Source organism: Pristiophorus japonicus, unplaced genomic scaffold, assembly GCF_044704955.1.
Source record: "Pristiophorus japonicus isolate sPriJap1 unplaced genomic scaffold, sPriJap1.hap1 HAP1_SCAFFOLD_875, whole genome shotgun sequence".
In the NCBI taxonomy this organism is placed as follows: Eukaryota; Metazoa; Chordata; class Chondrichthyes; family Pristiophoridae; genus Pristiophorus; species Pristiophorus japonicus.
In genome coordinates this window covers 3932-31254 of record NW_027254798.1, presented here as the reverse complement: position 1 = coordinate 31254, position 27323 = coordinate 3932, and the positions used below count along the sequence as shown (strand labels likewise).

At 44.4% G+C, this 27323-nt stretch overlaps 1 protein-coding gene across 1 annotated transcript in view; it reads left to right on the top strand.

The window, feature by feature from the left end:
* Positions 1-26763, top strand: part of LOC139257595 (ectopic P granules protein 5 homolog) — a gene marked incomplete at its 3' end in the record, with an annotated part of 162376 nt that extends 135613 nt beyond the window's left edge. Inside the window, exons 23-29 of the mRNA XM_070874534.1 lie at positions 7952-8055; positions 8485-8664; positions 17216-17397; positions 18348-18551; positions 21923-22067; positions 23674-23916; positions 26544-26763. Coding sequence (XP_070730635.1) covers positions 7952-8055; positions 8485-8664; positions 17216-17397; positions 18348-18551; positions 21923-22067; positions 23674-23916; positions 26544-26763 — 1278 coding nt within the window. The remainder of the gene's footprint in view (positions 1-7951; positions 8056-8484; positions 8665-17215; positions 17398-18347; positions 18552-21922; positions 22068-23673; positions 23917-26543) is intronic.
* Between the last annotated feature and the right edge of the window lie 560 nt (positions 26764-27323).

The window sequence follows — 27323 nt, the reverse complement described above, 5'->3', positions numbered from 1 at the left end:
TTGTAGCAACTTGATTTTTCTGGACTATCTTTTTAGTTGCAATTCTGACCATTTAATTTGCGCCAGTGTAAGTGAGTTAGTTAGGTTTTTTTTTTAGGTTTTTTTTTCAAAAGGGGACGTTCCCAGCCACTTATCCCTGTTTTAGGCGTTTGGCCAGCAAACAGTTGCTCCAAATTAACTTAGGCCAGCGTATGTTGCCACTTCTGTCCGCACAGAAAAACCTTACCTAGAGTTAAGGGATCAGCGCAAGTAACTACATTTAAAGCACCACCAAGCACCAAACAAAGCACAAAAAGTAATAAACAATTAATTAACAAATAAAATAGAAGGAACCCTGCACCTAAAGCACCAAGACCAAAGTAATAAGCAATCAATAAGCTGGGGAGCGGCCAGAATACGGACATCTTTTTTCGGCGGGCTTGGAGACAGACAAAAGTGGCGCACCTCGGGCGAGGGCGCCAGAAAAACAGGTTAGGGAAACTCTAGCCCCTAGTAACTACAGGCTGGTCAGTTTAACATCTGGTGGGTAAGGTTTTAGAAACAATCAGGGAAAAAATTAATAGGCACTTGGAGTTAATTAAGGAGAGCAGTAGGAATCTGTAAAAGGTAGATTGTGTTTGACTAATCTACCTGAATTTTTTGATGAAGTAACAGAGAAGGATGATGAAGGGAATGCAGTGGATGTTGTCTATACATATTTTAAGAAAGCGTTTGACAAAGTACCACATAAAAGGCTGGTTAACAAAAGATAAGAAATTAGCTTAAGGACAGACAACAGCGAGTCATGGTAAATGGTTGTTTTTCAGACTGGAGGATGGTAAACAGTGGTGTTGCCCAAGGGTCAGTGGTGGGACTACTGCTTTTTCTGATATTTATATAAATGACTTGGATATTGAAATATCAAAATTTGCCGATGATACCAAACTTGGAGGTGTGGCAGACAGTGAGGATGATACCTATCAACTGCAATAGGACATAAATAGGCTAGCAGACAAGTGGCAGATGGAATTTAAGACAGAGAATTGGGAGGATGAGCAAACTGACCACAGCACCAGAGCGATTCAAGTGGGGTGAGTAAAAAGAAATGTTGTAGTGGTAGGGGACAGTATAATTCAGGGGATAGATACTGTTCTCTGCAGCCGAGAGCGTGAGTCCCAAAGGCTGTGTTGCCTACCTGGTGCTAGGGTGAAGGACATTTCCTCTGGGCTGGAAAGGAACTTGGAGTGGGAGGGGGAAGATCCAGTTGTCGTGGTCCACGTGGGTACCAACGATATAGGTAGAACAAACAAAGAGGTTATGCTGAGGGATTATGAGCAGCTAGGGGCAAAATTAAAAAGGAGAACCACAAAGGCAATAATCTCTGGATTACTACCTGAGCCACGAGAACATTTGCATAGGGTAAATAAGATCAGAGCGTTAAACACATGGCTCAAAGACTGGTGTGGGAGAAATGGGTTTTGGTTCGTGGGACACTGGCACCAGTACTGGGGTACGAGGGAACTGTTCCATTTGGACAGGCTCCACTTAGACCGTGCTGGGACTAGGGTCCTGTCGAATCAAATAATTAGAGCTGTAGTCAGGGTTTAAACTGATTAGTGTGGGGGGTGGGCGGGGGCAGGGTTCAGGTGAACGAAAATTTAAATAGTCAAAGAATAAGGAGAAGGCGAGCAGGGTAGCACTGGGGGAAATGAAAACCAGAGCGTGACACAAAGGGACAGAATGTATAAACATAAAAGTGAATTAGAAAGTGGGGTCAAAGCAGGAAAAAATGGTTAAAAAAAAAACAAATTTAAAAGCTCTTTATCTGAATGCATGCAGCATTCGTAACAAAATAGACGAGTTGACAGCACAAATAGATACAAATGGGTGTGATCTGATAGCCATTATAGAGACGTGGTTGCAAGGTGACCAAGGCTGGGAACTAGATATTCAGAGGTATTTGACAATTCGGAAGGACAGACAGAAAGGAAAAGGAGGTGGGGTAACTCTGTTAATAAAGGATGAGATCAGTGCGTTAGTGAGAAACGATATTGGCTCAGAAGATCAAGATATTGAATCAGTTTGGGTGGAGATAAGGAATAATAAGGGGGAAAAGTTGCTGTTGGGCGTAGTCTATCAGCCCCCTAACAGTAGCTACACTGTTAGACGGCGTACAAATCAAGAAATAATGGAGGCTTGTAAAAAAGGAACAACAATAATCATGGGCGATTTTAACCTTCATATTGACTGGTCAAAGCAAATTGGCCAGGGTAGCCTCGAGGAAGAGTTCATAAAAGTGTATCCGGGATAGTTTCCTTGAACAGTACGTTGTGGAACCAATCATTGAGCAGGCTATCTTAGATCTGGAACTGTGTAATGAGACATGATTAATAAACAATCTCCTAGTAAAGGATCCTCTAGGAATGAGTGACCACAACATGGTTGAATTTCAAATTCAGTTGAAGGGTGAGAAAGTTGAATCTCAAACCAGTGTCTTCAGCTTAAATTAAGGAGACTACAAAGGTATGAAGGCAGAGTTGGCTAAAGTGGACTGGGAAAATAAATTAAAGTGTGGAACGGTTGATGAGCAGTGGCAGATATTTAAGAAGATATTTCATAACTCTCAATAAAAATATATCCCAATGAGAAGGAAAGACTGTATGAGAAGAGATAACCATCTGTGGTTAACTAAGGAAATAAGGGATGGTATCAAATTGAAAACAAGAGCATACAATGTGGCCAAGACTAGTGGGAGGCCAGAGGATTGGGAAACTTTTAAAAGGCAGCAAAGAATGACTAAAAAAATAATAGAGAGGGAAGACAGATTATGAAAGTAAACTAGCAGGAAATATAAAAACAGATAGTAAGAGTTTCTACAGGTACATAAAAAGGAAAAGAGTGGCGAAAGTAAATGTTGGTTCCTTAGAGGATGAGACTGGGGAATAATAATGGGGAACAGGGAAATGGCAGAGACTTTGAACAAATATTTTGTTTTGGTCTTCACGGTAGAAGACACTAAAAACATCCCAATAGTGGATAATCACGGGGCTATAGGGAGGGAGGTACTTAATAAAATTACTATCACTAAAGAAGCAGTACTCGATAAAATAACGGGACTAAAGGTGGACAAGTCCCCTGGACCTGATGGCTTGCATCCTAGGGTTTTAAAAGAAGTAGCTGCAGAGATAGTGGATGGATTGGTTGTGATCTACCAAAATTCTCTGGATTCTGGGGAGGTCCCAGCATTTTGGAAAACTGCAAATGTAACGCCCCTATTTAAAAAAGGAAGCAGACAGAAAGCAGGAAACTAGACCAGTCAGCCTAGCATCTGTCGTTGGGAAAATGCTGGAGTCCATTATTAAGGAAGCAGTAGCGGGACATTTGGAAAAGCATAATTCAATCAAGCAGATGGTTTTATGAAAGGCAAATCATGTTTGACAAATTTGCTGGAGTTCTTTGAGGATATAACGAGCAGGGTGGATAAGTAGGAATCAGTGGATGTGGTGTATTTGGATTTCCAAAAGGCATTCGATAAGCTGCCACATAAAAGGTTACGGCACAAGATAAAATTTCATGGGGTTGGGGGTAATATATTAGCATGGATAGAGATTTGGCTAACTAACAGAAAACAGAGAGTCGGGATAATGGGTCATTTTCCGGTTGGCAAACAATAACTACTGGGGTGCCACAGGGATTGGTGCTGGGGCCTCAACTATTTACAATCTATATTAATGACTTGGATGAAGAGACCGAGTGTAATGATACAAAGATGGGTGGGAAAGTAAATTGTATGGAGGTCACAAAAACTCTGTGAAGGGATTATAGACAGGCTAAGTGAGTGGACAAAAATTTGACAGATGGAATATAATGTTGGAAAATGTGAGGTTATCCATGTTGGCAGAAAAAATAGAAAAGCAAATTATAATTTAAATGGAGAAAAATTGCAAAATGCTGCAGTACGGAGGGACCTGGGGATCCTTGTGCATGAAACACAAAAAGTGAATATGCAGGAACAGCAAGTAATCAGGAAGGCAAATGGAATGTTGGCCGTTATTGCAAGGGGGATAGAGTATAAAATTAGAGAAGTCCTGCTACAACTGTACAGTGTATTGGTGAAGCCACACCTAGAGTACTGCATACAGTTTTGGTCTCCGTATTTAAAGAAGGATATACTTAGATTAGAGGCTGTTCAGAGAAGGTTCACGAGGTTGATTCCAGAGATGAAGGGGTTGACTTATGAAGTAAGGTTGAGTAGGTTGGGCCTATACTCATTGGAGTTCAGAAGAATGAGAGGTGATCTTATCGAAACATGTAAGATAATGGCCTCAATTTTGGTCCAGCCCATTTTTTGGCGCACTTACCGGAGTTGCGCCGCTTTTCTCCTTTCAGAAGTGTGTCGCAAAAATTTCCTTACCACTTTGGCCACTGTCCGGCCTCTTCCCTGTGGTCGCGCCACGTGGCCAGTTGAGTCGCGGGTGGAGCCAGTCTCCTGCGCCGAAAATTATGCCGTCTGCACATGCGCAGTGGAGTGTCCGCACATGCATAAGAACATAAGAAATAGGAGCAGGAGTAGGCCATACGGCCCCTTGAGCCTGCTCCGCCATTTAAGACGATCTTGGCTGATCCGATCATGGACACGGGTCCACTTTCCTGCCCGCTCCCCATAACCCCTTGTTCCCTTATCGGTTAAGAAACTGTCTATCTTTGTCTTAAATTTATTCCATGTCCCAGCTTCCACAGCTGTCTGAGGCAGCGAATTCTACAGATCCACAACCCTCTGAGAAAATAAATGTCTCCTCATCTCGGGTTTAAATGGGCGGCACCTTATTCTAAGATTATGCCCGCTAGTTCTAGTCTGCCCCATCAGTGGAAACATTCTCTCTGCATTCACCTTGTCAAGCCCCCTCAGCCCCCAGCCTCTCCGTGTCTTGCTGCAACCGCTCTGTGGGACCCAATGCAGGCCACTGGAATCGCTTCTCGCCCCAAGCCTCTCCATGTCTTGCTGCAGCCACTCTGTGGGACCCGATGCCGGCCACTGGAATCACTCCCGCCCCGAGCTCAGGCCGAGTGGCCTCCCGGTGCAATTTCTAAGAGATCGATCGCACCAGGAGGCCACTCAGCCTGGGCTAGGGGAGGATGGGCAGGAGAACTGATAGTGCTCCTGCCTCGATGATTTCTATCAGTTCTCCTACCCGCCCCTAGCCCAGGCCAAGTGACCTCCCAGTGCGTTTCCCGCCCCTAGCCCAGGCCGAGTGGCCTCTTGCACCGGCTGGCCCGCTGCCTTCCCGAGCCAAGTTTGAAGATGAAGGTAGGACTTACTTCAATTTTTTATTTCTTATTGAACTTTTATTACTTTTGCTTGCAAGGTTTGGTGGTTTGTAAGGCTTGGTGGGATAGGAGCAGGCAGGTCCTTTCTGCTTCCCACCCCTATCCCAGGCCGAATGGCCTCCGATGTATCTACCTGCGCTAATTTCTTTAACTCTCCGCAAGGGTTTTCTGAAGTGGCCACGTACGCTGGCCTAAGTAGATTTGGAGTAAGTATTAGCTGGCCAAAGTTGCGTAAATGGGCAGAACTGGCATAGGTGGATGGTAACACCCCATTTTGAGGGGAAAAAAATCTAAACTCAAAAAATTGTAACTAACTCAGTTACACTGCTGCAAATTGATTGGGGAAAATGGGGATTTTTAAGTTACGTCAGAAAAACCAAGTTACTCCAAACAAAACAGAGCATCTCCTGGCCAAAATTGAGCCCAATGAGAGGGCTTGACAAGGTGAATGTAGAGAGGGTATTTCCACTCACGGGAAACTAAAACTAGGGGGCATAGTCTCAGAATAAGGGGCCGCCCATTTAAAACTGAGATGAGGAGGAATTTCTTCTCTCAGGGTTGTAAATCTATGGAATTCTCTGTCCCAGAGAGCTGTGGAGGCTGGGTCATTGAATATATTTAAGGCAGAGATGGACAGATTTTTGAGCGATAAGGGAATAAAGGCTTATGGGGAGCGGGCAGGGAAGTGGAGCTGAGTCCATGATCAGATCAGCCATGATATTAAATGGCGGAGCAGGCTCAAGGGACCACATGGCCTACTCCTGCTCCTATTTCTTATGTTCTTAGAAGCGTGAGGCACTATATTTTGACGGAAGAGCTACGGAAAGGCAATATAGATGTAATGGCACAGTTCTAAAGAGTGTGCAGGAACAGAGGTACCTGGAGGTTCATGTGCATAAATCTTTGAAGGTGGCAGGACATATTGAGAGAGTAGTTAGCAAACCACATGGGATCTTGGGCTTCATAAATACGCATTGAGTGCAAAAGCAGGGCAGTTATGCTGAACCTTTATAAAGCTCTGATTAGATCACAACAAGAGTATTGTGTCCAGTTCTGGTCACCACACTTTAGGAAGGATGTGAAGGTCCTCGAGAGAATGGAGAGGGGATTTAGCAGAATGGTTCTGGGGCTGAGGGATTTTAGCTACAAGTTTAGGTTGGAGAAGCTGGGGTTGTTCTCCTTGGAGCAAAGAAGGTTGAGGGGAGATTTATAGGGGTATACAAGATTATGACGGGTTTGGATAAGGTAGATAGAGAAAGGCTGTTCCCATTAACTGACGGTACAAGGACTAGGGAACACTAAGGTTTTGGGCAAGAGATACAGGGGGGGGGGGTGGATGTGAGGAAGAATGATAATTGAGAAGGACATAAGTATGACAAAAACCAGGGTAATAGATTGGAGAAAAGCTGATTTTGAGGGGTTGTGAATAGAACTTGGGATAATAAAATGGGCAACAATATTGGCAAAAACCGATGTATAGCAGCAATGGGAAACATTTAAAATGGTGTTCAACAGAGTGCAGGAACAATATATTCTTCTAAAAGGAAAGAACAAACTAAACACTAATCAGACTCCATGGATGAATAAAGCCATAAGGGAACAATTGAGGGTAAGGAAAGAGACATACATTAAGTACATAGACAGTAGCGGAGTGTATGATAAGGGAGAATATGAAAAGATTAGGAGAGAAGATAAAAAAAAATAATCAGGAAGGCAAAGAGGAACTATGAAATTAAATTATCAAGGAACATAAAACAAAATAGTAAAATAGTCTGTTCGCTAGCCCCGACTCTATCCCTCTCCCTGGCAATTGTGAGGCTGAACCAGACCATTCACAACCTTGGTGTCGTATTTGACCCCAAGATAAGCTTCCGTCCACATATCTGCGCCATCACCAAGACTAACTACTTCCACCTCCATAATATTGCCTGACACTGCCCTGCCTCAGCTCATCTGCTGCTGAAACCCTCATCCAAGCCTTTGTTACCTCTAGAATTGACTATCCTAATGCCCTCCTGGCCAACCTCCCATCTATACATACGTAAACTTGAGCTCATCCAAAACTCTACTGTCCATATCCTAACTCGCACCAAGTCCCGTTGACCTATCACCCCTGTGCTCGCTGACCTACATTGGTCCGGCAGTGCCTTGATTTTAAAATTTTCATCCTTGTTTTCAAATCCTTCCATGGTCTCACCCCACCCTATCTCTGTAACCTCCTCCAACCCTCTAAGATGTCTCCGTTCCTCCAATTCTGGCATCTTGCGCATCCCGGATTTTAGTTGCTCCACCATTGGTGGTTGTGCCTTCTGTTGCCTAGGCCCTAAGCTCTGAAATTGCCTCCCTAAACCTCTCCACCTTGCTACCTCTCTCTCCTTTAAGACGCTCCTTAAAACCGACCTCTTTGATCAAGCTTTTGGTAATCTGTCCTAATATTTCCTTATGTGGCTCAGTATTACATATTGTTTGATACACTCCTGTGAAATGCCTTGTAAAGTTTTACTACGTTAAAGGCACTATATAAATGCAAGTTATTGTGTCTTCCTATTTCTACTAATTATGTGATTTTGATTATCAGAAAAAAGCTATCGTTTGCAATTCACACTGTTCATTCAGCATCCCAATATTGTGTTTTGATTTACAGCAATAACCGTTCATATCCTTGGCTAGAGATCGACACTCCAGTAGCATCTGGCATGGTGAAGTTATTTACTAAATGTGTTGATTATCTGCATCAAAGTTTTAACGGTAAGCTCTAATTTAATCAGGCGCTTCCTTTAATTTTGGAAAGAAAGGTGGATTTTAAGGAATATGCATTATGTTCAGATATTGTAAAATGATGGCGGTAAGATCATGTCTTGCTTCATGATTGCTTAAAGATAACTAATGTTAATCCCAGGTACCAAGTAATTCACAATACAATAATATTAAAGAGGAATCATTTGCATTTATACAATTTATCACATCGTCAGACCATCCCAAAGTGCTAGGCACCCAGTTTTGAGGTGCAACCTCTGTTGTTTAGATAACTTCATGGAAAATGTCACATAGAAGGATTAAGCATAAATTGTTTTCTTTGCTATTTTAGCCTCAACAGCAAAATAGTTAACATCGTAGCAATTGTCATTTTCTTCTTCTTTATACACAATATTATATTATTCCCTTTTTTCCTTTCAGATAAACTAATTCCTGGCCAGCGAGGAGCTCTATGGTTCCATTTGATGCATTATTGTGAAACTTGTACTGTACCCAAAATGCCAGAGTATATCTTGTATACCTACCATTCTGAATATTCCAAGTTGCCTTGGAAAGAGTTGTACCCTGATCAAACCTTAATGGAAGAGTTCTTTAAAGTAGGTCATATAGTGAAAAGTTGTTTTAATGTTACTTTCCATATATACATTTTATACTTTCTACAAACAAAGTTAAGTATATTCAACTCACTTTTACTATAACTATTAATGTTACAAGTTCTGATTACAGGTCAATGTTTTGCATTTATTGTAAGTACAGACAAGCCCACTTAGTCTGTTTCTACAGATACATAAAAAGGAAAAGAGTAGCTAAAGTAAATGTTGGTCCCCTAGAGGATGAGACTGGGAAATTTATAATGGAGAACAGGGAAATGGCAGACACTTTGAACAAATATTTTGTATCGGTCTTCAATGGAAGACACTAAAAACATCCCAACAGTGGATAATCAAGGGGCTATACGGAAGAAGGAACTTAATACAATCACTATCACTAACGAAGTAGTACTCAGTAAAATAATGGGACTAAAGGTGGAAAAGTCTCCTGGAACTGATGACTTACATCCTCGGGTCTTAAAAGAAATGGCTCCAGAGATAGTGGATGCATTGGTTGTAATCTACCAAAATTTCCTGGATTCTGGGGCGGTCCCAGCGGATTGAAAAACCGCAAATGTAATGCCCCTATTTTAAAAAAAGGAGGCAGACAAAAAGCAGGAAACTACAGACCAATTAGCTTAACATCTGTCGTTGGGAAAATGCTGGAGTCCATTATTAAGGAAGCAGTAGCAGGACATTTGGAAAAGCATAATTCAATCAAACAGAGTCAGCATGGTTTTATGAAATGGAAATCATGTTTGACAAATTTGCTGGAGTTCTTTGAGGATGTAACGAGCAGGGTGGATAAGGGGGAACCAGTGGATGTGGTGTATTTGGATTTATAAAAGGCATTCGATAAAGTGCCACATAAAAGGTTCCGAGTAGAGCGCTTGCTTTGGGAGTCTCGTGTCTGGCATGTGAACTACGTGGCCTGCCCAGCGGAGCTGATCAAGTGTGGTCAGTGCTTCAATGCTGGGGATGTTGGCCTGGACGAGGACGCTAACGTTTGTGCGTCTGTCCTCCCAGGGAAACTCGTCCACGGCAAATGAGCCAAAGACAGGCAGAGGAAACGTTACAAGGACATCCTCAAAGCCTCCCTGATAAAGAGTGACATCCCCACTGACACCTGGGAGTCCCTGGCCATAGACCGCCCTAAGTGGAGGAAGTGCATTCCGGAGGGCGCTGAATTCCTCGAGTATCGTCACCGAGAGCATGCAGAAGTCAAGCGCAGGCAGCGGAAGAAGCGTGCGGCAAACCAGGCTCCCTGCCCATCCTTTCCCTCAGTGACGACCTGTCCCACCTGTGACAGAGATTGTGGTTCTCGTATTGGAATATACAGCCACCTAAGAACTCATGCTAAGAGTGGTAACAAGTCTTCCTCGATTCCGAGGGACTGCCTATGATGATGACATAAAAGGTTACTACACAAGATAAAAGTTCACGGGGTTGGGGGTAATATATTAGCATGGATGGAGGATTGGCTAACTAACAGAAAACAGAGAGTCGGGATAAATGGGTCATTTTCCGGTGGCAAACATTAACTAGTAGGATGCCGCAGGGATCGGTGTTGGGGTCTCAACTATTTACAATCTATATTAATGACTTGGATGAAGGGACCAAGTGTAATGCAGCCAAGTTTGCGGATGATACAAAGATGGGTGGGAAAGCAAATTGTGAGGAGGACAAAAAAAATCTGCAAAGGGATATAGACAGGCTAAGTGAGTGGGCAAAAATTTGGCAGATGGAGTATAATGTGGGAAAATGTGAGATAATCCACTTTGGCAGAAAAAATAGAAAAGGAAATTATAATTTAAATGGAGAAAAATTGCAAAGTGCTGCAGTACAGAGGGACCTGGGGATCCTTGTGCATGAAACACAAAAAGTTAGTATGCAGGTACAGCAAGTAATCAGGAAGGCAAATGGAATGTTGGCCGTTATTGCAAGGGGGATAGAGTATAAAAGCAGAGAAGTCCTGCTACAACTGTACAGAGTATTGGTGAGGTCACACCTAGAGTACTGCGTACAGTTTTGGTCTCCGTATTTAAGGAAGGATATACTTGCATTGGAGGCTGCTCAGAGAAGGTTCACGAGGTTGATTCCAGAAATGAGGGGGTTGACTGATGAAGATAGGTTGAGTAGGTTGGGCCTATACTCATTGGAGTTCAGAAGAATGAGAGGTGATATTATCGAAACATATAAGATAATGATGGGGCTCGACAAGGTGGATGCAGAGAGGATATTTCCACTAATAGGGTAAACTAAAACTAGGGGGCATAGTTTCAGAATAAGGAGTCGCCCATTTAAAACTGAGATGAGGAGGAATTTCTTCTCTGAGGGTTGTAAATGTATGGAATTCTCTGCCCCAGAGAGCTGTGGAGACTGGGTCATTGAATATATTTAAGGCAGAGATTGACAGATTTTTGAGCGATAAGGGAATAAAGGGTTATGGGGAGCGGGCAGGGAAGTGGAACTGAGTCCATGATCAGATCAGCCATGATCTTATTAAATGGTGGAGCAGGTTCGAGGGGCCAAATGGCCTACTCCTGCTTCTATTTCTTATGTTCTTAAATGAGTAACTGTTAAGAAAGCATTTGAGAATAAAAGTTCCATCCACAAATTCCCTTTCCATATTTTCCAATGATAGCTATCCCTGTTAAATAAATAAAACATTTAAATGAATTGCAAACATCTGCAGTTATTCATAACACTAAGTAAATATATTTCTCCTCATCTCAGTCCTAAATGGCTGACCCATTATCCTGAGACTATGACCCCTAATTCTAGACTTCCAACCAGTGGAAAGAGCCTCTCAGCATGTACCAAGTCAAGCCCTCTAAGAATTTTACATGTTTCAGTGAGATCATCTCTCATTCCTCTAAACTCCAGAGAATATAGCCCCATTCTATGTAATCTCTTCTCATTGCAGAGCCCTTTCATTCCAGAAATCAATCTAGTGAACCTCCATTGCAACCTCGCTAAGGCAAGCATATCCTACCTTGGGTAAGGAGACCAAAACTGTACTTAATACTCCAGATGTGGTCTTACCAAAGCCCTGTATAATTGCAGTGTCTCCTTACTCTTATACTCCAACTCCCTTGCAGTGAAGGGTTGTATCTATTTTAAACACTAGATTTTTGATTGGTCCCCTTGTAGGACAAGACCACATTTCAGATCGGTCCTCTTGGAGGACAAGACACAACCAGTAGTTTATCTGCAATGTGTAATAAGATCCTGCCTGCCTAAGTAATCAAGTACTTGCAATGTGTAATTTGAGCCATCCATTCTGACTGCCATGCTTCAGACGGAGCTCACAGAGAACAGACAGGTCGCAGGTTAGGTTCTCTTCTCCCTCCCCTCAAAAAACAAGTTCCTGCCCCCACCCAACTAGTTCCTAAACTTCCCCCACCCCACCAAGTTTCCCCCTCAACAAGTTCCTGACCTTCTCCCCCCTGTCCAGGTTCCTGACCTCTGCCCTGTCCAGGTTCCTGACCTCCCCCCTGTCCAGGTTCCTGACCTCCCCCCTGTCCAGGTTCCTGACCCTCCCCCCCCGTCCAGGTTCCTGACCTCCCCACTGTCCAGGTTCCTGACCTTCGCCCCCTGTCCAGGTTCCTGACCTTCTCCCTCCTGTCCAGGTTCCTGACCACCTCCCCCTATCCAGGTTCCTGACCCCCCCCCCCCCCCCTGTTCAGGTTCCTGACCCCCCCCCCCCCCCCTGTCCAGGTTCCTGACCCCCCCCCCCCCCTGTCCAGGTTCCTGACCCCCCCCCCCCTGTCCAGGTTCCTGACCCCCCCCCCCTATCCAGGTTCCTGACCCCCCCCCCCCCCCTATCCAGGTTCCTGACCCCCCCCCCCCTGTCCAGGTTCCTGACCTTCGCCCCCTGTTCCAGGTTCCTGACCACCTCCCCCTGTTCAGGTTCCTGACCCCCCCCCCCCCCTGTCCAGGTTCCTGACCTTCGCCCCCTGTTCCAGGTTCCTGACCACCTCCCCCTGTCCAGGTTCCTGACCTCCCCCCTGTCCAGGTTCCTGACCTCCCCCTGTCCAGGTTCCTGACCTTCTCCCCCCTGTCCGGGTTTCTGACCTTCTCCCCCCTGTCCAGGTTCCTGACCTTCTCCCCCTGTCCAGGTTCCTGACCTTCTCCCCCTGTCCAGGTTCCTGATCTTCTCCCCCTGTCCAGGTTCCTGACCCCCCCCCCCAGGCTCCCCCCACCCAAATTCCTGACCTTCCCACCTACCCCTGGGTTTCCTGACCACCTTCCCCTCCCCAAATCCCCCACCCAAGTTCCAGAAGGCTGCAACGGTGTTGGTGCAAATAATCACAGCGGCAATAAAGACTAATATACCAATTGCCTTCCTAATTGCTTGCTATACCTACATGTTAACTTTCTGTGATTCATATATAAGGACTCTCAAATCCTTCTGAATACCAATATATGCTAGCCTCTCGCCCTTTAAAAAGTATTCTGCCTTTCCATTATTCCTACCAAAGTGGATTATTTCACATTTCCCCACATTGTACTCCATCTTCCACCTTCTTACCCAATCACTTAACTCTTTCCAGCCTTTTGCATGCTCTTCACAGCTTACTTTCCCACCTAACTTTGTATCTTCAGCTAACTTGGATATATTACACTCAGTCCACTCATCTATGTCATCGATACAGATTATAAATAGCTGAGTACTGATTGTTGAGGCAATGCAAAAGTTACACCCTGCCATCCTGAAAATGGCCCGTTTATTCCTACTCTCTGTTTTCTGTCCGTTAACCAATCCTCAATCGATTTAGCTGATGTGTTTTGGCAATTAAAATTTTTGATTTGGTGTCATCATCATCATAGGCAATCCCTTGAAGCGAGGATGACTTGCTTCCACGCTAAAAAGGGATGAGTTTGCGGGTGTTTCAATGAAGGACATAATATTCCAGATCCCGAACTACATTGTGAAGGGTGGAAGATGCCTGTGCTTGGATTTTTTTAACATGTCGTGGCCATTGCACATCAGCCACCACACGGGCTTGACAGAGCTCGGTCTTGGTCCAGTGGCAAGGATTACCCAAGATTAACTGGAGACCAGCTCTGCTGCACAGACCGAGTGTGCACACATATCGCAGTGTGGGCTGACCCGTACTGCCCCTGAGCCCTTGCCTCTTCTGGGTCCCAGTTTCACACATCTCCTGAGCCCCAGATTCACGCCTCTCCTGGGCCCCGGTCACTTCCCTCTACGGACTCTTGCCTCTCCTTTGCCCCTCCTGCTGTGCCTGCCCGCACTGCAATCAGCGACCTGGCTTCGTAGCTGTCACCCTCCTGCAGCTGCAGTGGTATGCCGCCGCACGCTGCTCCCTCCAATGGCCCTGGCCTGCTGATTGTCTTGGTGTGTAAATCACGTAATAACCAATTCAGTCTTTTTCACCTATTCAGGTGCTTAGGCTCAAGCACTTTTGGCAATCAATATGACAAGTGTTTGTGTTTCGGTGTGAAAACTGCCTCTTCAGGTGCGAATGCTCAAGCTTTGAAACGCATATAACTTACCCATGTTTTACTGTTAACTACTATGCAGTGATTAAGCTGGTTTTTAAAGGTCCTTTCTTAAAGATTTGTTGTACTGCACTATAATGTGTATATTGTAATAAAGCAAATGACAAATATACTTTCAGATATCCAACAACTGTGACTCTTTTTACAGTATTGATATTGCAATTCACTTTGCATTCCATTGTTGGCTTCTTGCCAAACTTGATACAACAGCTAAAGCTGATAACAAAAAAATGGTGAATAAAATTACTTGACAAAATATTTATTTAAGGACACATTTATGTGTAACATCTAAAGCTCTGATTGGGCCCCTTTGATGACAAGTACTGATTGCTGATTGGTCCCGTTGGAGGATAAGACACACCCAGCAGTTTCTCTTTGAACAGACCTCACTTCAAACCGACAAGGCTCAACCTACGGGTTAAGACCTTCCCGCCACCCCCCCCCCTCCCCCACCCAAGTGCCTGACCTCACCCCACTGGCCCAGGTTCCTGACCTACCCCTACACAAGTTCCTCCCTCACAGATTCATGACCACCTCCCCCCAACTTCCTGACCTACGCCCCCCCGGGCCATAGATGGGGATTGTTGGGGGTCACGGATTGCTAACAGTTTTATTGGGTATGAAGTGAATAGTGACAGTGTCGTGACTACCAGATTTTGTCCAATCTTACCATCTGGATCACGCTCTCACTCTTAACCCCCCCCCTTTAGAACTGGACCACATTCTTCCGCCAACCACACTGTGCTGTCTATAATCTTTATATTGTCTATGCCCCTACCTCCAGGCCCCCCCACATGAATTCCTGACCTCTCTGCACCCCCTGCCGATTCCCCAATCTCTCCCTCTTTCTATCTTCCTCTGACACCCTCTCTCTCTCCCCTCCATCTCCCACCTCTTCACCCCCCCCCTCTGATCTCCCCCTCCTCTCTCTCCTCCCCTCCCCTCTCTCCACCCCCTCCCCTCTCTCCACCCCCTCCCCTCTTTCCCACCCTCTCCCCTCTCCCCTCTCTCCACCCCTCCCCTCTCTCCACCCCTCTCCCTCTCTCCACCCCTCCCCTCTCTCCACCCTCTCTCCACCCCCTCCCCTCTCTCCACCCCCTCCCCTCTCTCCACCCCCTCCCCTCTCTCCACCCCCTCCCCTCTCTCCACCCCCTCCCCTCTCTCCACCCCCTCCCCTCTCTCCACCCCTCCCCTCTCTCCACCCCTCCCCCCTCTCCACCCCCTCCCCCCCTCCACCCCCTCCCCCCTCTCCACCCCCTCCCCTCTCCACCCCCTCCCCTCTCTCCACCCCTCCCCTCTCTCCACCCCTCCCCTCTCTCCACCCCTCCCTCTCTCCACCCCCTCCTCTCTCTCCACCCCCTCCTCTCTCTCCACCCCCTCCCCTCTCTCCACCCCTTCCCCTCTCTCCACCCCTTCCCCTCTCTCCACCCCTTCCCCTCTCTCCACCCCTTCCCCTCTCTCCACCCCTTCCCCTCTCTCCACCCCTTCCCCTCTCTCCACCCCTCCCCTCTCTCCACCCCTCCCCTCTCTCCACGCCTCCCCTCTCTCCACCCCTCCCCTCTCTCCACCCCTCCCCTCTCTCCACCCCTCCCCTCTCTCCACCCCTCCCCTCTCTCCACCCCCTCCCCTCTCTCCACCCCCTCCCCTCTCTCCACCCCCTCCCCTCTCTCCACCCCCTCCCCTCTCTCCACCCCCTCCCCTCTCTCCACCCCCTCCCCTCTCTCCACCCCCTCCCCTCTCTCCACCCCCTCCCCTCTCTCCACCCCCTCCCCTCTCTCCACCCCCTCCCTCTCTCCACCCCCTCCCCTCTCTCCTCCTCCTCCCCCTCCCCTCTCTCCTCCCCCCACCCCCCTCCCCTCTATCCTCCCCCTCCCCTCTATCCTCCCCCTCCCCTCCCCCTCCCCTCTCCCCTCCTCCTCCCCTCTCTCCTCCTCCTCCTCCCCTCTCTCCTCCTCCTCCTCCCCTCTTCCCTCTCTCCTCCTCCACCCCCCTCCCCTCTCTCCTCCTCCACCCTCTCTCCTCTCTCCACCCCCTCCCCTCTCTCCTCTCTCCACCCCCTCTCCTCTCTCCACCCCCTCCCCTCTCTCCTCTCTCCACCCCCTCCCCTCTCCCCTCTCTCCACCCCCTCCCCTCTCCCCTCTCTCCACCCCCTCCCCTCTCTACTCCCCTTCCCCTCTCTCCACCCCTTCCCCTCTACTCCCCTCCCCTCTCTCCTCCTCCTCCCCCCTTCCCTCTCTCCTCCCCCACCCCCGTCCCCTCTATCCTCCCTCCTCCCCCTCCCCTCCCCTCCCCTCCCCTCCCCTCCCCTCTCTCCTCCTCCTCTCCTCCCCCTCCCCTCTCTCCTCCTCCTCCCCTCTCTCCTCCTCCTCCTCCCCTCTCCCCTCTCTCCCCCCACCCCCCTCCCCTCTCTCCTCCCTCCACCCCCTCCCCTCCTCTCTCCACCCCCTCCTCTCTCTCCTCTCTCCACCCCCTCCCCCCTCCCCTCTCTCCACCCCCTCCCCTCTCTCCTTCCCCTCCCCTCTCTCCTTCCCCCCCCCCCTGCCCTCTCTTCCTCCGATCTCCCCAGAAAGAAGATCGTACTTTCTGGCACTCCTGGTCAAGCAGTTGTTAGCTGCATAAAACCAATAACTTCATTGCTAAAGCAGTGAAATAGGACTTTGCCAGATGATGTAAATATGGATTGGTTGGCCTTTAGATCATGAAGTAGAGAGAAGATGTCTAACCAAATTTAGCCTGAGTTAGAAAAATATTTGGGGGCATCAGTGGAGAGTAATGCTGCAGAAGGAGGTGCTGTGAGCTAACGGAGTTGATCTTTCAGGTCAACACCTGTGTAAGCTGCAAGGTTTTTCTATTTATTTTGTTTGTGGAGATATGGTTGCAGTTGGCCGTGACTGTTACAGTCCAGAGGAATATTCAACTGTTCAGTGTTTATGTTTACAATTATTTTAGTATAGTTCTACATAAACATAAAGAGAGGATAGCGGTCAATCTCACTGTTTAATACCCTGATCTTGATTTTATCTTTCAGGTAGAGAGAGGAAGTCCAAAGAGCTGTTTCCTATTTTTGGGAACTTTACTATGTGAAGTTAACTGGGTCAGTGTTCTTTCTGATGCTTGGAATCCCCAACCTCTCTTGCAAACACGGACTATGGTTGTCTATTTGTTGTTTATGATGGTTTTTCTATCAAAAGAGGACGAACTTATAAGTAAACCAGTAAGTAGTTTTGTACTTTATTCTCTTGATTAGCTTTCCATTAGTAGATACTGCAATACCTTTATTATTAAAGCAACGGATCCATTATTTCTTTGAGTAACTGAACATTGTTGTAATTTGTTTGTTGTAAATGATGCCATTTTCTCAGATAAAATATAACGCAGAAGTCTACATTATAATTGTTCCAGAAAAGTAATTTTTGAAATGTAGGATTAAAAAAAAGTCTTAACTTTGGAAAACGATAAAATCTGTGCTTAAGTCCATGTTCGCAAAGGATGCGTCGCAGTCAAGTGTGAGATATAACTGTCTGTGCAACTAAAGCTGATCACATAATTCAACGGCATTAAAGTTAGAAACCAGGGAGGGAGGTAAACTGAGCAAGTGATGTCATCTAGATGCATCTCCTAGAAACAACATAAATGACTGGAAAATGTCACCAACACCTTTTTGTCCAGGGATAAGTTTGGTGTGGTAAACCTGAGAAAAGAAGAAAATAAAAATAACCTTAAAAATGGAGAGCCAATTTGTGCTCTTTATGTTTCTAAAATATAGGCTTATAACTCGCATTAGGAATAAAGAGAACATCAATTAGCGGGTTCTTGTATTCTGAAACAAATGTCTATTTTGATAGCTTCAAAAATTCTGATTTGATGTGATATGTTTAAAAGTGACATTAGTATAGAAACTTGATACTTAGTGTGTGTTCTTGTATCTTTTTTTATTTTTGTAACTGTGGCACACAGTTTTGAAAAGTATTGCTTCTTAGAAAATTGAAATCTTCACAAGCATATGGATACAGTTGCACCTATTTGATTTTTAGATGATTTAGAAGAATTTCGCTTTTCCAACTTGGATCCTTTGGTGAAAATGCTAAATAATAATGCTTATTTATTTAATTGTATTCATAAATTAGGTTTCACTAACCTAGCTGCTAATGCTTATCTCTGCAGGAATCTCCATTGCATTGCCTTCTTGGACAATCAAGTGCACTACCCTGGCATTTTGTGGACATTATATCATACCAAAACGTCATCAGCTACTTCAGTAGCCATTACTCACCCTCCGTTGTCATTTTAAAAAAGCCAGCAGCTGAATTGATACTAAAGCTTTTAAAAGTTGCTGCGGGTTTTAGTGAAACCTTGAACATACACAATGTAAGTAAATATAGAAATAAATGTGTTTATTTGGTTCAGGATGAGTTATTTTGAATTTACATGATTGCTTTCCTAATTCATGACTTCCAGTACATGATAAACCACCACGTTTGCCTCTGAAAAATATTTACTGATATTTTAAATTTAAAGGGATGCGGAATGAAGCTACTATGACAGGGACAGAGGCAGCTAGTGACTAGTGCAGGACAGACTGGCATTTTAGGCACATTGCAGTCTATTGAAGCTGGATGATGAGAGGCTGGCAATGAGGGCTTTGGAATAATTTAAGTCTGGAGGGGACATGAGCATGGATAAGGGTTCCAACAATAGAGGAGCTGAGACAGGGACAGAAGTAGGAGATGTTGTGGAGGTGAAAGTCAGTAGTATCAGTGATGGACAGGATGTGGGATCTGAAACTGTGTTCTGGGTAAAGCTGGGATACCAAGGATTTGCACTCATTCACAGTGCTGAGGAGTGGAGTTTATGGTTTTATTTTTTCCCAATGTTTAAATAAATGTCAGAAATGTGGAGCATGTTGGCACACAGATTGAAGGGGTAAAGTGGAGTGTCAGCTTCCATATGCATACTGGTCCCATGCAAGCAAATGGCATTAGAGGGTCAGCATTTAGATAAGAGGAGGAGGCATTGAGAATGGATTGTTGGGCACTGCAATGGTGATAATGCAGGGACACAGAGAATTACATCGAATTTACAGCACAGAAATAGCCCATTCCGTCCGACTGGTCTATGCCAGTGTTTATGCTCAACACGAGCTTCCTCCCACTCTACTTCATCTATCCCACTCTTCTTCACTTAATCCTATTGACATATCCTCCTGTTCCTTTCTCCCTCAGGTACTTATATAGTTTCACCTTAAATGCATCTATGTTAGTCACCTCAACTACTGCATGTGGTGGCAAGTTCCACATTCTAACCATTCTCTTTATTTCAAAAAAATTTCTCCTGAATTCTTATTGGATTTATTAGTGACTATCTTATATTTATTATCCCTAGTTTTGGATTCTCCACAAGTGAAAATATATTTTCTTCTCTATGTTTACCCTGTCAAACCACTTTACAATTTTAAAGACTTCTATCGGGTCACCCCTCAGCCTTCTCTTTTCTAGAAGTCATTAGCGTTGGAATAGGTGGGAGTGAATATTCCCTTTAAGCTACGCAGCACTCCAGGGTATCCGCAAAGCCGGCTTTTAAATATAAAAACTGTGCATGCGTGGTATTTTAAATGTATCTCTGTACTTGTATTGCAAATCAGCTCATAGATTTATTCAGTAATACTATAGCCCAGAAATTGCGGTCGGAAGCTTCCCATGGGCGGAAGCATCAGACCTGAAAAACTTCAACGAATCTACCAAGTGGTCCGGGAGGTTTGGGTCATTGCATAGAGGCCCACATATCCCAGGGACGTAAGCGCTTCATATGCGTTCCTGGGATCACGTGGGCCGGCCTAATCAATCCAAGCAGGGGTATACTTGTGGTGATGAGTATGAATGGGAATACCCCAAAAACACACAAATACTTAAAATAATTTTTTTTTAAACATCACACATTAAAAATTAATCAAAATGGAATTTAATTATTTAAAACAAAAATTTAATTTTTTGAAAAATAAACTTACATATTTTAAAGGGTTTAAAAATAAACTTATCTTATTTAATGGAACTTTAAATGTTTCAATTATTGAAAAAAAATGTATTTTGCTGTCCTTGTAAGGATATACTTGCTTTGGAGGCAGTTCAGAGAAGGTTCACTAGGTTGATTCCGGGGACGAGGGTGTTGACTTATGAAGAACGGTTGAGTAAGTTGGGCCTCTACTCATTGGAATTCAGAAGAATGAGAGATGATCTTATCGAAACGTATAAGATTATGAGGGGGCTTGACAAGGTGGATGCAGAGAGGATGTTTCCACTGATAGGGGAGACTAGAACTAGAGGGCATGATCTTAGAATAAGGGGCCGCCCATTTAAAACAGAGATGAGGAGCAATTTCTTCTCTGAGGGTTGTAAATCTGTGGAATTCACTGCCTCAGTGAGTTGTGGAAGCTGGGTCATTGAATATATTTAAGGCGGACCGATAAGGGAATAAGGGGTAAGGGGTTATGGGGAGCAGGCAGGGAAGTGGACCCGAGTCCATGATCAGATCAGCCATGATCGTATTAAATGGCGGAGCAAGCTTGAGGGACCGTATGGCCTACTCCTGTTCCTATTTCTTATGTTCTTGCGCTGATAAAAGCAAGCCTTACGCCTATGTGTGTGACATCAAAGCAGCTCAGAAATCAGGCACACCTTGCATCTCAATGTGAAATGCGATCAATGCAAATTTGTTATAAATGTTGGAAAACAAAATCAATGAAATTGAGGCTAAATAATGGCTGCCACTTGTTTTGCCCTGAAACCCTTGCTAGTATCGATGCTGAGTTTCTTAATCCACTATTGCAGAATGATACCAGATTCTAAAGTAGAACTATACAATTAATGTATGGAAGTGAAGAAACACACCGAGCAACTAGTTCAATAATGACAAAGAAGGGAGAGAAATTCAGATTGATTTATTTAGAAATTATAATTGTTAAACCTGTGCACCAATTATAGTCTTGTATTAATCTGTTTTGAACATTGTGTCAGAAATTGCTAAATATCCTGTGTTCACGTAACAAAAACACGATTGTATCTATGGGAAAAATGTTTTTTTTTAAATTTCATATTGGTCCAGAAATTGCGGTACGGAGACTTGTGGCCCTGGGCTGCATAGATGCCCACGTATTCCAGCACATGTCCCTGGGATCACGTGAGCCGGCCCAACCAAGCAGGGGTGTGAGTGGGAATACCCCCAAAAACACACTTAAAATTAAAAAAAATTAAACATCACATGTTTAAAATCAATCAAAATGGAATTCAATGACTTAATTAAAACAAAACTTAAATTTTTTGAAAAATAAATTTACATATTTTAAAGTGTCTAAAAATAAACTTACCTTTAACAGGATTTTAAATGTTTAAACTTTTGAAAAAAAAAGATTTTTTTTGTCCTTTAAAAGTCTTGCGCTGATAAAAGCAAGCCTTACGCCATTGTAACAATTTCAAGGGCATTCGCTGAGCAGAAGTTGGGCAAATAATCCAACTCTCCACCCACGGAGGTCCTTTGCTTCCGGATGTGTACAATCTGTCAAGAGGATTCTTGACAGATCGTAAGTTCGGGTTTAGGCACATGCGTTTCGCATACCTAAACCTGGAACGAGCGGGGGCCCTACGGGCGCGTGCACGCCCATAGGGGCCGCAAATTCAGAGCCATCTGTGAATACAGTGAAATGTAAGTACTTCCAGTTGCTCATGCTATATATATGGTTTATTTAGGATGCTACACGTAAATGCATGACATATGTCCACCAAGTTGTCCAGTGCCTCATCACTTTGGATCAGAATGCTCAAATTGTCCACGCTCAGCTCGAACATGAGATGATAGCGCTATTGGATGATATTGTTATCTTTAACCCACCAGGTCAGTGCACTCTGAAAGCTATCAGGTGTAATTTGTGTTATCTCAGTGGAAATCTGGTTTCTCATTTGTTGAATGCAATTCTTAAACATTTGAGTTGTAGCTTTTATATTCATTAAATTGTGTACTGTGTTGCATGCTTTTCATCATGTTATATCGGCTTGTCAGGCCCTCAAAACTGCCACCAAGTTCATGAGTCTACAGGGCTGTAGTAATACCCGCCCTCCTGTATGGCTCAGAGACATGGACACCTCACGTCACTGGAAAAATATCACCAACGATGTCTCCGCGATCCTACAAATCCCCTGGGAGGCCAGATGCACCAACATCAGCGTCCTCGTCCAGGCTAACATCCCCAGCATTGAAGTACTGACCACACTCTATGAGCTCCACTGGGCAGGCCACATAGTTCGCTGCCAGACACGAGATTCCCAAAGCAGGTGCTCTACTCGAAGCTCCTTCACGGCAAACAAGCCAAAGGTGGGCAGCGGAAACGTTACAAGGACACCCTCAAAGCCTCCCTGATAAAGTGCGACATCCCCACTGACACCTGGGAGTCCCTGGCCCAAGACCGCCCTAAGTGGAGGAAATGCATCCGGGAGGGCGCTGAGCACCTCGAGTCTCAATGCCGAGAGCATGCAGAAATCAAGCACAGGCAGCGGAAAGAGCGTGCGGTAAACCAGTCCCACCCACCCCTTCCCTCAACAACTATCTGCTCCACCTGTGACAGAGTCTATGGCTCTCGTATTGGACTGTTCAGCTACCAAAGAACTCACTTCAGGAGTGGAAGCAAGTCTTCCTCGATTCCGAGGAACTGCCAATGATGATGATGATCGGCTTGAAAACAAATACACATGATTATATATTTGTGGAAAATGTAGAAGCAGTAGGACATCTATACTACCACAGCGTCTCCATGTGAATGGAACAGAAACAACATCGAGATGAGCTGCCCAACCACTGCTCTGAGTCAAAGATATGGAAAGACAACTGAGCCATCCAGACAACTGAGCAGTCTACATCCAACATCAACCCATTTGCTCTCCTCCTGCCCCTACCTATCAATTTAGGAAAAACTAAAATTCCTCTAAGATTGCCAAAGACAGTAATGCAAGTTACACGAGACTGCAGTTACTTGTACCATTAATTACAGCTAACCTTTCAATTACCTTTGATAACTTCAGATGTCCTTCACTCCCAGAAACAATTGCCTTAAGTGTAGGAACCACATTGTGGATACAGTGAAAACATACCCAGATGCATGCTCACACACTCGAGATCGCGCACGGGCAAGCTCTCAAATATTTATTTTAAACTAGCAGAGACCCGCCAAAACTTTTGCGGTCAAATTAGTATCTTTATTGCAAACATACTTGTTTAGATTGGTATGATCATCTTTGTCTGATATCCTCCCTCGCTCTTTCTCCTCTCTTCCCCCTCTATCCCTCCCTCCCTCTCTTCTCCCTCCCTCTCCCCTCCAGATTTCTGTATTATAAATATACTTTCAAAAGTCATAATAAAGTGCATCTGAAGGTAATATTTAATTACATTTACTGAAGAATCATCAGTTTTTCATGAATAGTATTTTTCTTCCATATCCCTTTCTCAGATGTGGACAGTCAAATGCGTCACATGGCAATAACCAGCCTTTTTATGGAAGTACTGATGATGCTGAATAACACCAGTATTACATCAGCAGAATCACTGAGAGTGTCTTTGCGGTCTTGGATCAAGACAAAGGTGCACTATAATCTGGCATTACCGCTACTGACTGCAACTTGTCAAAGTCTGGCATCTGTCAAACATATGGCAGAAATGACTGAAGGCTGCATCATGGCTTATTTCAAGGATGGTAAGCAGTATATCTATGCTTAAGGAAGTGAATTCATTTTGTTCACATTTTACCTAGCTAGATAGGCCTGTAACATTTTAGTTGAAAAACCAGACAAGTCAGCTATTTCAGAATTGTGTATTTTTACATATCAGATCATCGTGAGACAGCTGGGTGTCTTCCAACACATACTATAGAGGTTTGCGCAATACAATGGTTTTCATTCACGTATGCCCAAAAAGTGCATGGAAGCTTAGCTAAACAGACCATGTAGTTGCCATTGCTCCCACAAGATGGTAGCTTTGATTAGACTTGACTATTCCAGTGCACTCCTGGCCAGCCTCCCATCTTCCACCCTCCATAAACTTGAGATAATCGAAAACTCTGCTGCCCATGTCCCAACTCACACCAAGTGCCGTTTACCCATCACCCCTTTGCTCGCTGACCTGCTTTGGCTCCCGGTTAAACAACACCTCGATTTTAAAATTCTCATCCTTGTTTTCAAATCCCTCCCTGGCCTCGCCCTTCCCTATCTCTGTAGCTTCCTCCAGCCCCGCAAGCCTCCAAGATATCTGCGCTCCTCCAAATCTGAGCTCTTGCACATCCCCGATTTTAACTACTGCACCATTGGGAGCCATGCCTCAACTGCCTAGGCCCTAAGCTCTGGAATTCCCTTCCCAAGCCTCTCCGCCTCTTTACCTCTCTACTCCTTTAAGATGCTCCTTAAAACCTACCTCTTTGACCAAGCATTTGATCACCTGCTGTAATATCTTCTTATGTGGCCCAGTGTCAAATTTTGTTTGATAACGCTCCTATGAAGCACCTTGGGATGTTTTTACTACGTTAAAGGCACTATATAAACTTATTGTTGATGTTCGATTGGCAGCTCAGTGAGACAATTCTCAACACAGCAGGAGAGGTTAGAGGTCCAGTCTGTCTCTCTTTGCTTTCTAATCAGAGCAGTTTTTGTCCATTTGGAATCCAGAACAGTCAAAGTGAGACATTGATGTCTTGCTTTCTAAGATTAGTGCCAGTCAGTTCATAACAATGATCGAAGTAATTGAGATATAAAACAAGTGGAGAGTATTATTCAATATGTCATAATGTGCCTTGAGAGTTTTGACGAGGACTAATTTTCACCGTTAAATATGTAAATTAGGTTAATTTTTACAATAAATATCTAAAAGTTTTGTTTCTGGTAAGTGATAATTACTGTAAATGTCACAGTAACAATGAAAAGACAGAGAATGATATTGTTGCCCTATTTTCATACATCTTATGACTGTGTTCATGGACCTACTGGTTATGTATCTAAGTAAAATCATTAAAAACAAAAGCTGCAAAACTCTGCTACAAAATTGTCAAAAATAGTAAGGGACGTGTGATAGAGTTCCAATGTTCCATACTTTCACTCCTTTTCTTCACAGAGCTAACCATAATGCAAGTTCTACTGCGCATAAAGGGAAATAGACTAACTGAGTGGGCAAAAATTTGACAGATGGAGTATAATATGGGAAAATTTGAGGTTATCTACTTTGGCAGAAAAAATAGAAAAGCAAATTACTATTTAAATGGAGAAAAATTGCAAAATGCTGCAGTACAGAGGGACCTGGGGGAACTTGTGCATGAAACAAAAAGTTAGTATGCAGGTACAGCAAGTAATCAGGAAGGCAATTGGAATACTGGCCTTTATTGCAAGGGGGATAGAGTATAAAAGCAGAGAAGTCCTGCTACAACTGTACAAGGTATTGGTGAGGCCACATCTGGAGTACTGCGTTCAATTTTGGTCTCCTTATTTAAGGAAAGATATACTTGGATTGGAGGCAGTTCAGAGAAGGTTCACTAGGTTGATTCTGGAGATGCGAGGTTGACTTATGAAGATAGGTTGAATAGGTTGGCCCTGTACTCATTGGAGTGCAGAAGAATGAGAGGTGATCTTATCGAAAAATATAAGGTGTCTTGACAAGGTGGATACAGAAAGGATATTTCCACTCATAGGGGAAACTAGAACTAGGGGGCATTGTCTCAGAATAAGGGGTCGCCCATTCAAAACTGAGATGAGGAGGAATTTCTTCTCTGAGGGTTGTAAATCTGTGGAATGCTCTGCCCCAGAGAGCTTGTGGTGGCTGGGTCATTGAATATATTAAGGCGGAGATAGACAGATTTTTGAGCGATAAGAGAATAAAGGGTTATGGGGAGTGGGCAGGGAAGTGGAGCTGAGTCCATGCTCAGATCAGTCATGATCTTATTAAATGGCGGAGTAGGTTCGAGGGGCCAAATGGCCTCCTATTGCTCCTATTTCTTATGTTAAATCTCATTTGCACAGTTGTTTAATATTTCACCTAACAGTGTTTTTTGCATGAACATAAAGTTGACTCCATTTAACCATGACACTGCATCCACAATTCCATACAAACTCAGCAAAATGTAAATTGGCCAGGTTAGGTTTAAAACCGAGAATGTGTTGTATTTTATTTTATTTAAATATATGACAACTTTTAATTTAAAACTTGTCGAAAATAATTCTGCCCAAGAAACTTATTTGTACACTTTTAGCCATGATCATCTGTGATGAAACAGATTTTTCTCATTTATTTGTACTTATTTTCATTGTTTTAGTAACTAAGATCCGTATTATTTTTGTCTAGGAGCATGTCTTGATCAGTATTTTGGATGGGGACCAATTTTAGTATCTCTTCAAGTGCCGGAACTAACTGCAGAAGAATTTTTGAAAGAGTGCTTGGACTTAGGAAGTTACTTGACACTTTATGTGTACATTCTTCAACGTTTGAACATGGAGCAGACTCTGTCCAATGAAATGAAAATTATAGTTCTACTTAACAAATGGATAGAGCAAGTCTTTCCTAGGTAATATTGATTATATACGCGCATCTTAGGGGAGCTATATATAAAGTGGATCTGAAAGAATTTTGGTATATTTTTCTTTTAAATGATGATGGAAATGCCAGGCTCATGTAATAGAGAGTGCTTGATTTAATCTGCATGGAACCGTCAAATCAAGAGCCATGCCGATGTCTGGAGGTCCCGCACAGGCCACTTACCGGCTTTTGAAAGGGAGCTTTTGCAAAAAGTTGTATGGGCCACAAAGCCTATTAAAGGGACCACGCAACCAAAAATAAAATTAGGGTGAGCTTTGTCCATCACCAACGTGATTTTAAAATTCTCATCCTTCTGTTAAAATTCCTCCATGGCCTCACCCCTTCGCTGGGAGTGCTCCTAACGTGGAAGGGTGAGCTCTGTCGATTCTCTGAAAGCATAGTATTAACACTGTGAACTCAGTAGCTGCCTGACAATGACTGGATTAAATCACGGACGCGTTTATTTGTACTGTTAAAATGGCCGCTCCTTGGGCCTAAGTTTGCCCCCAGGGTTAGAACGGCGCATCTCTGTGTGGTGCGCCGACTTTT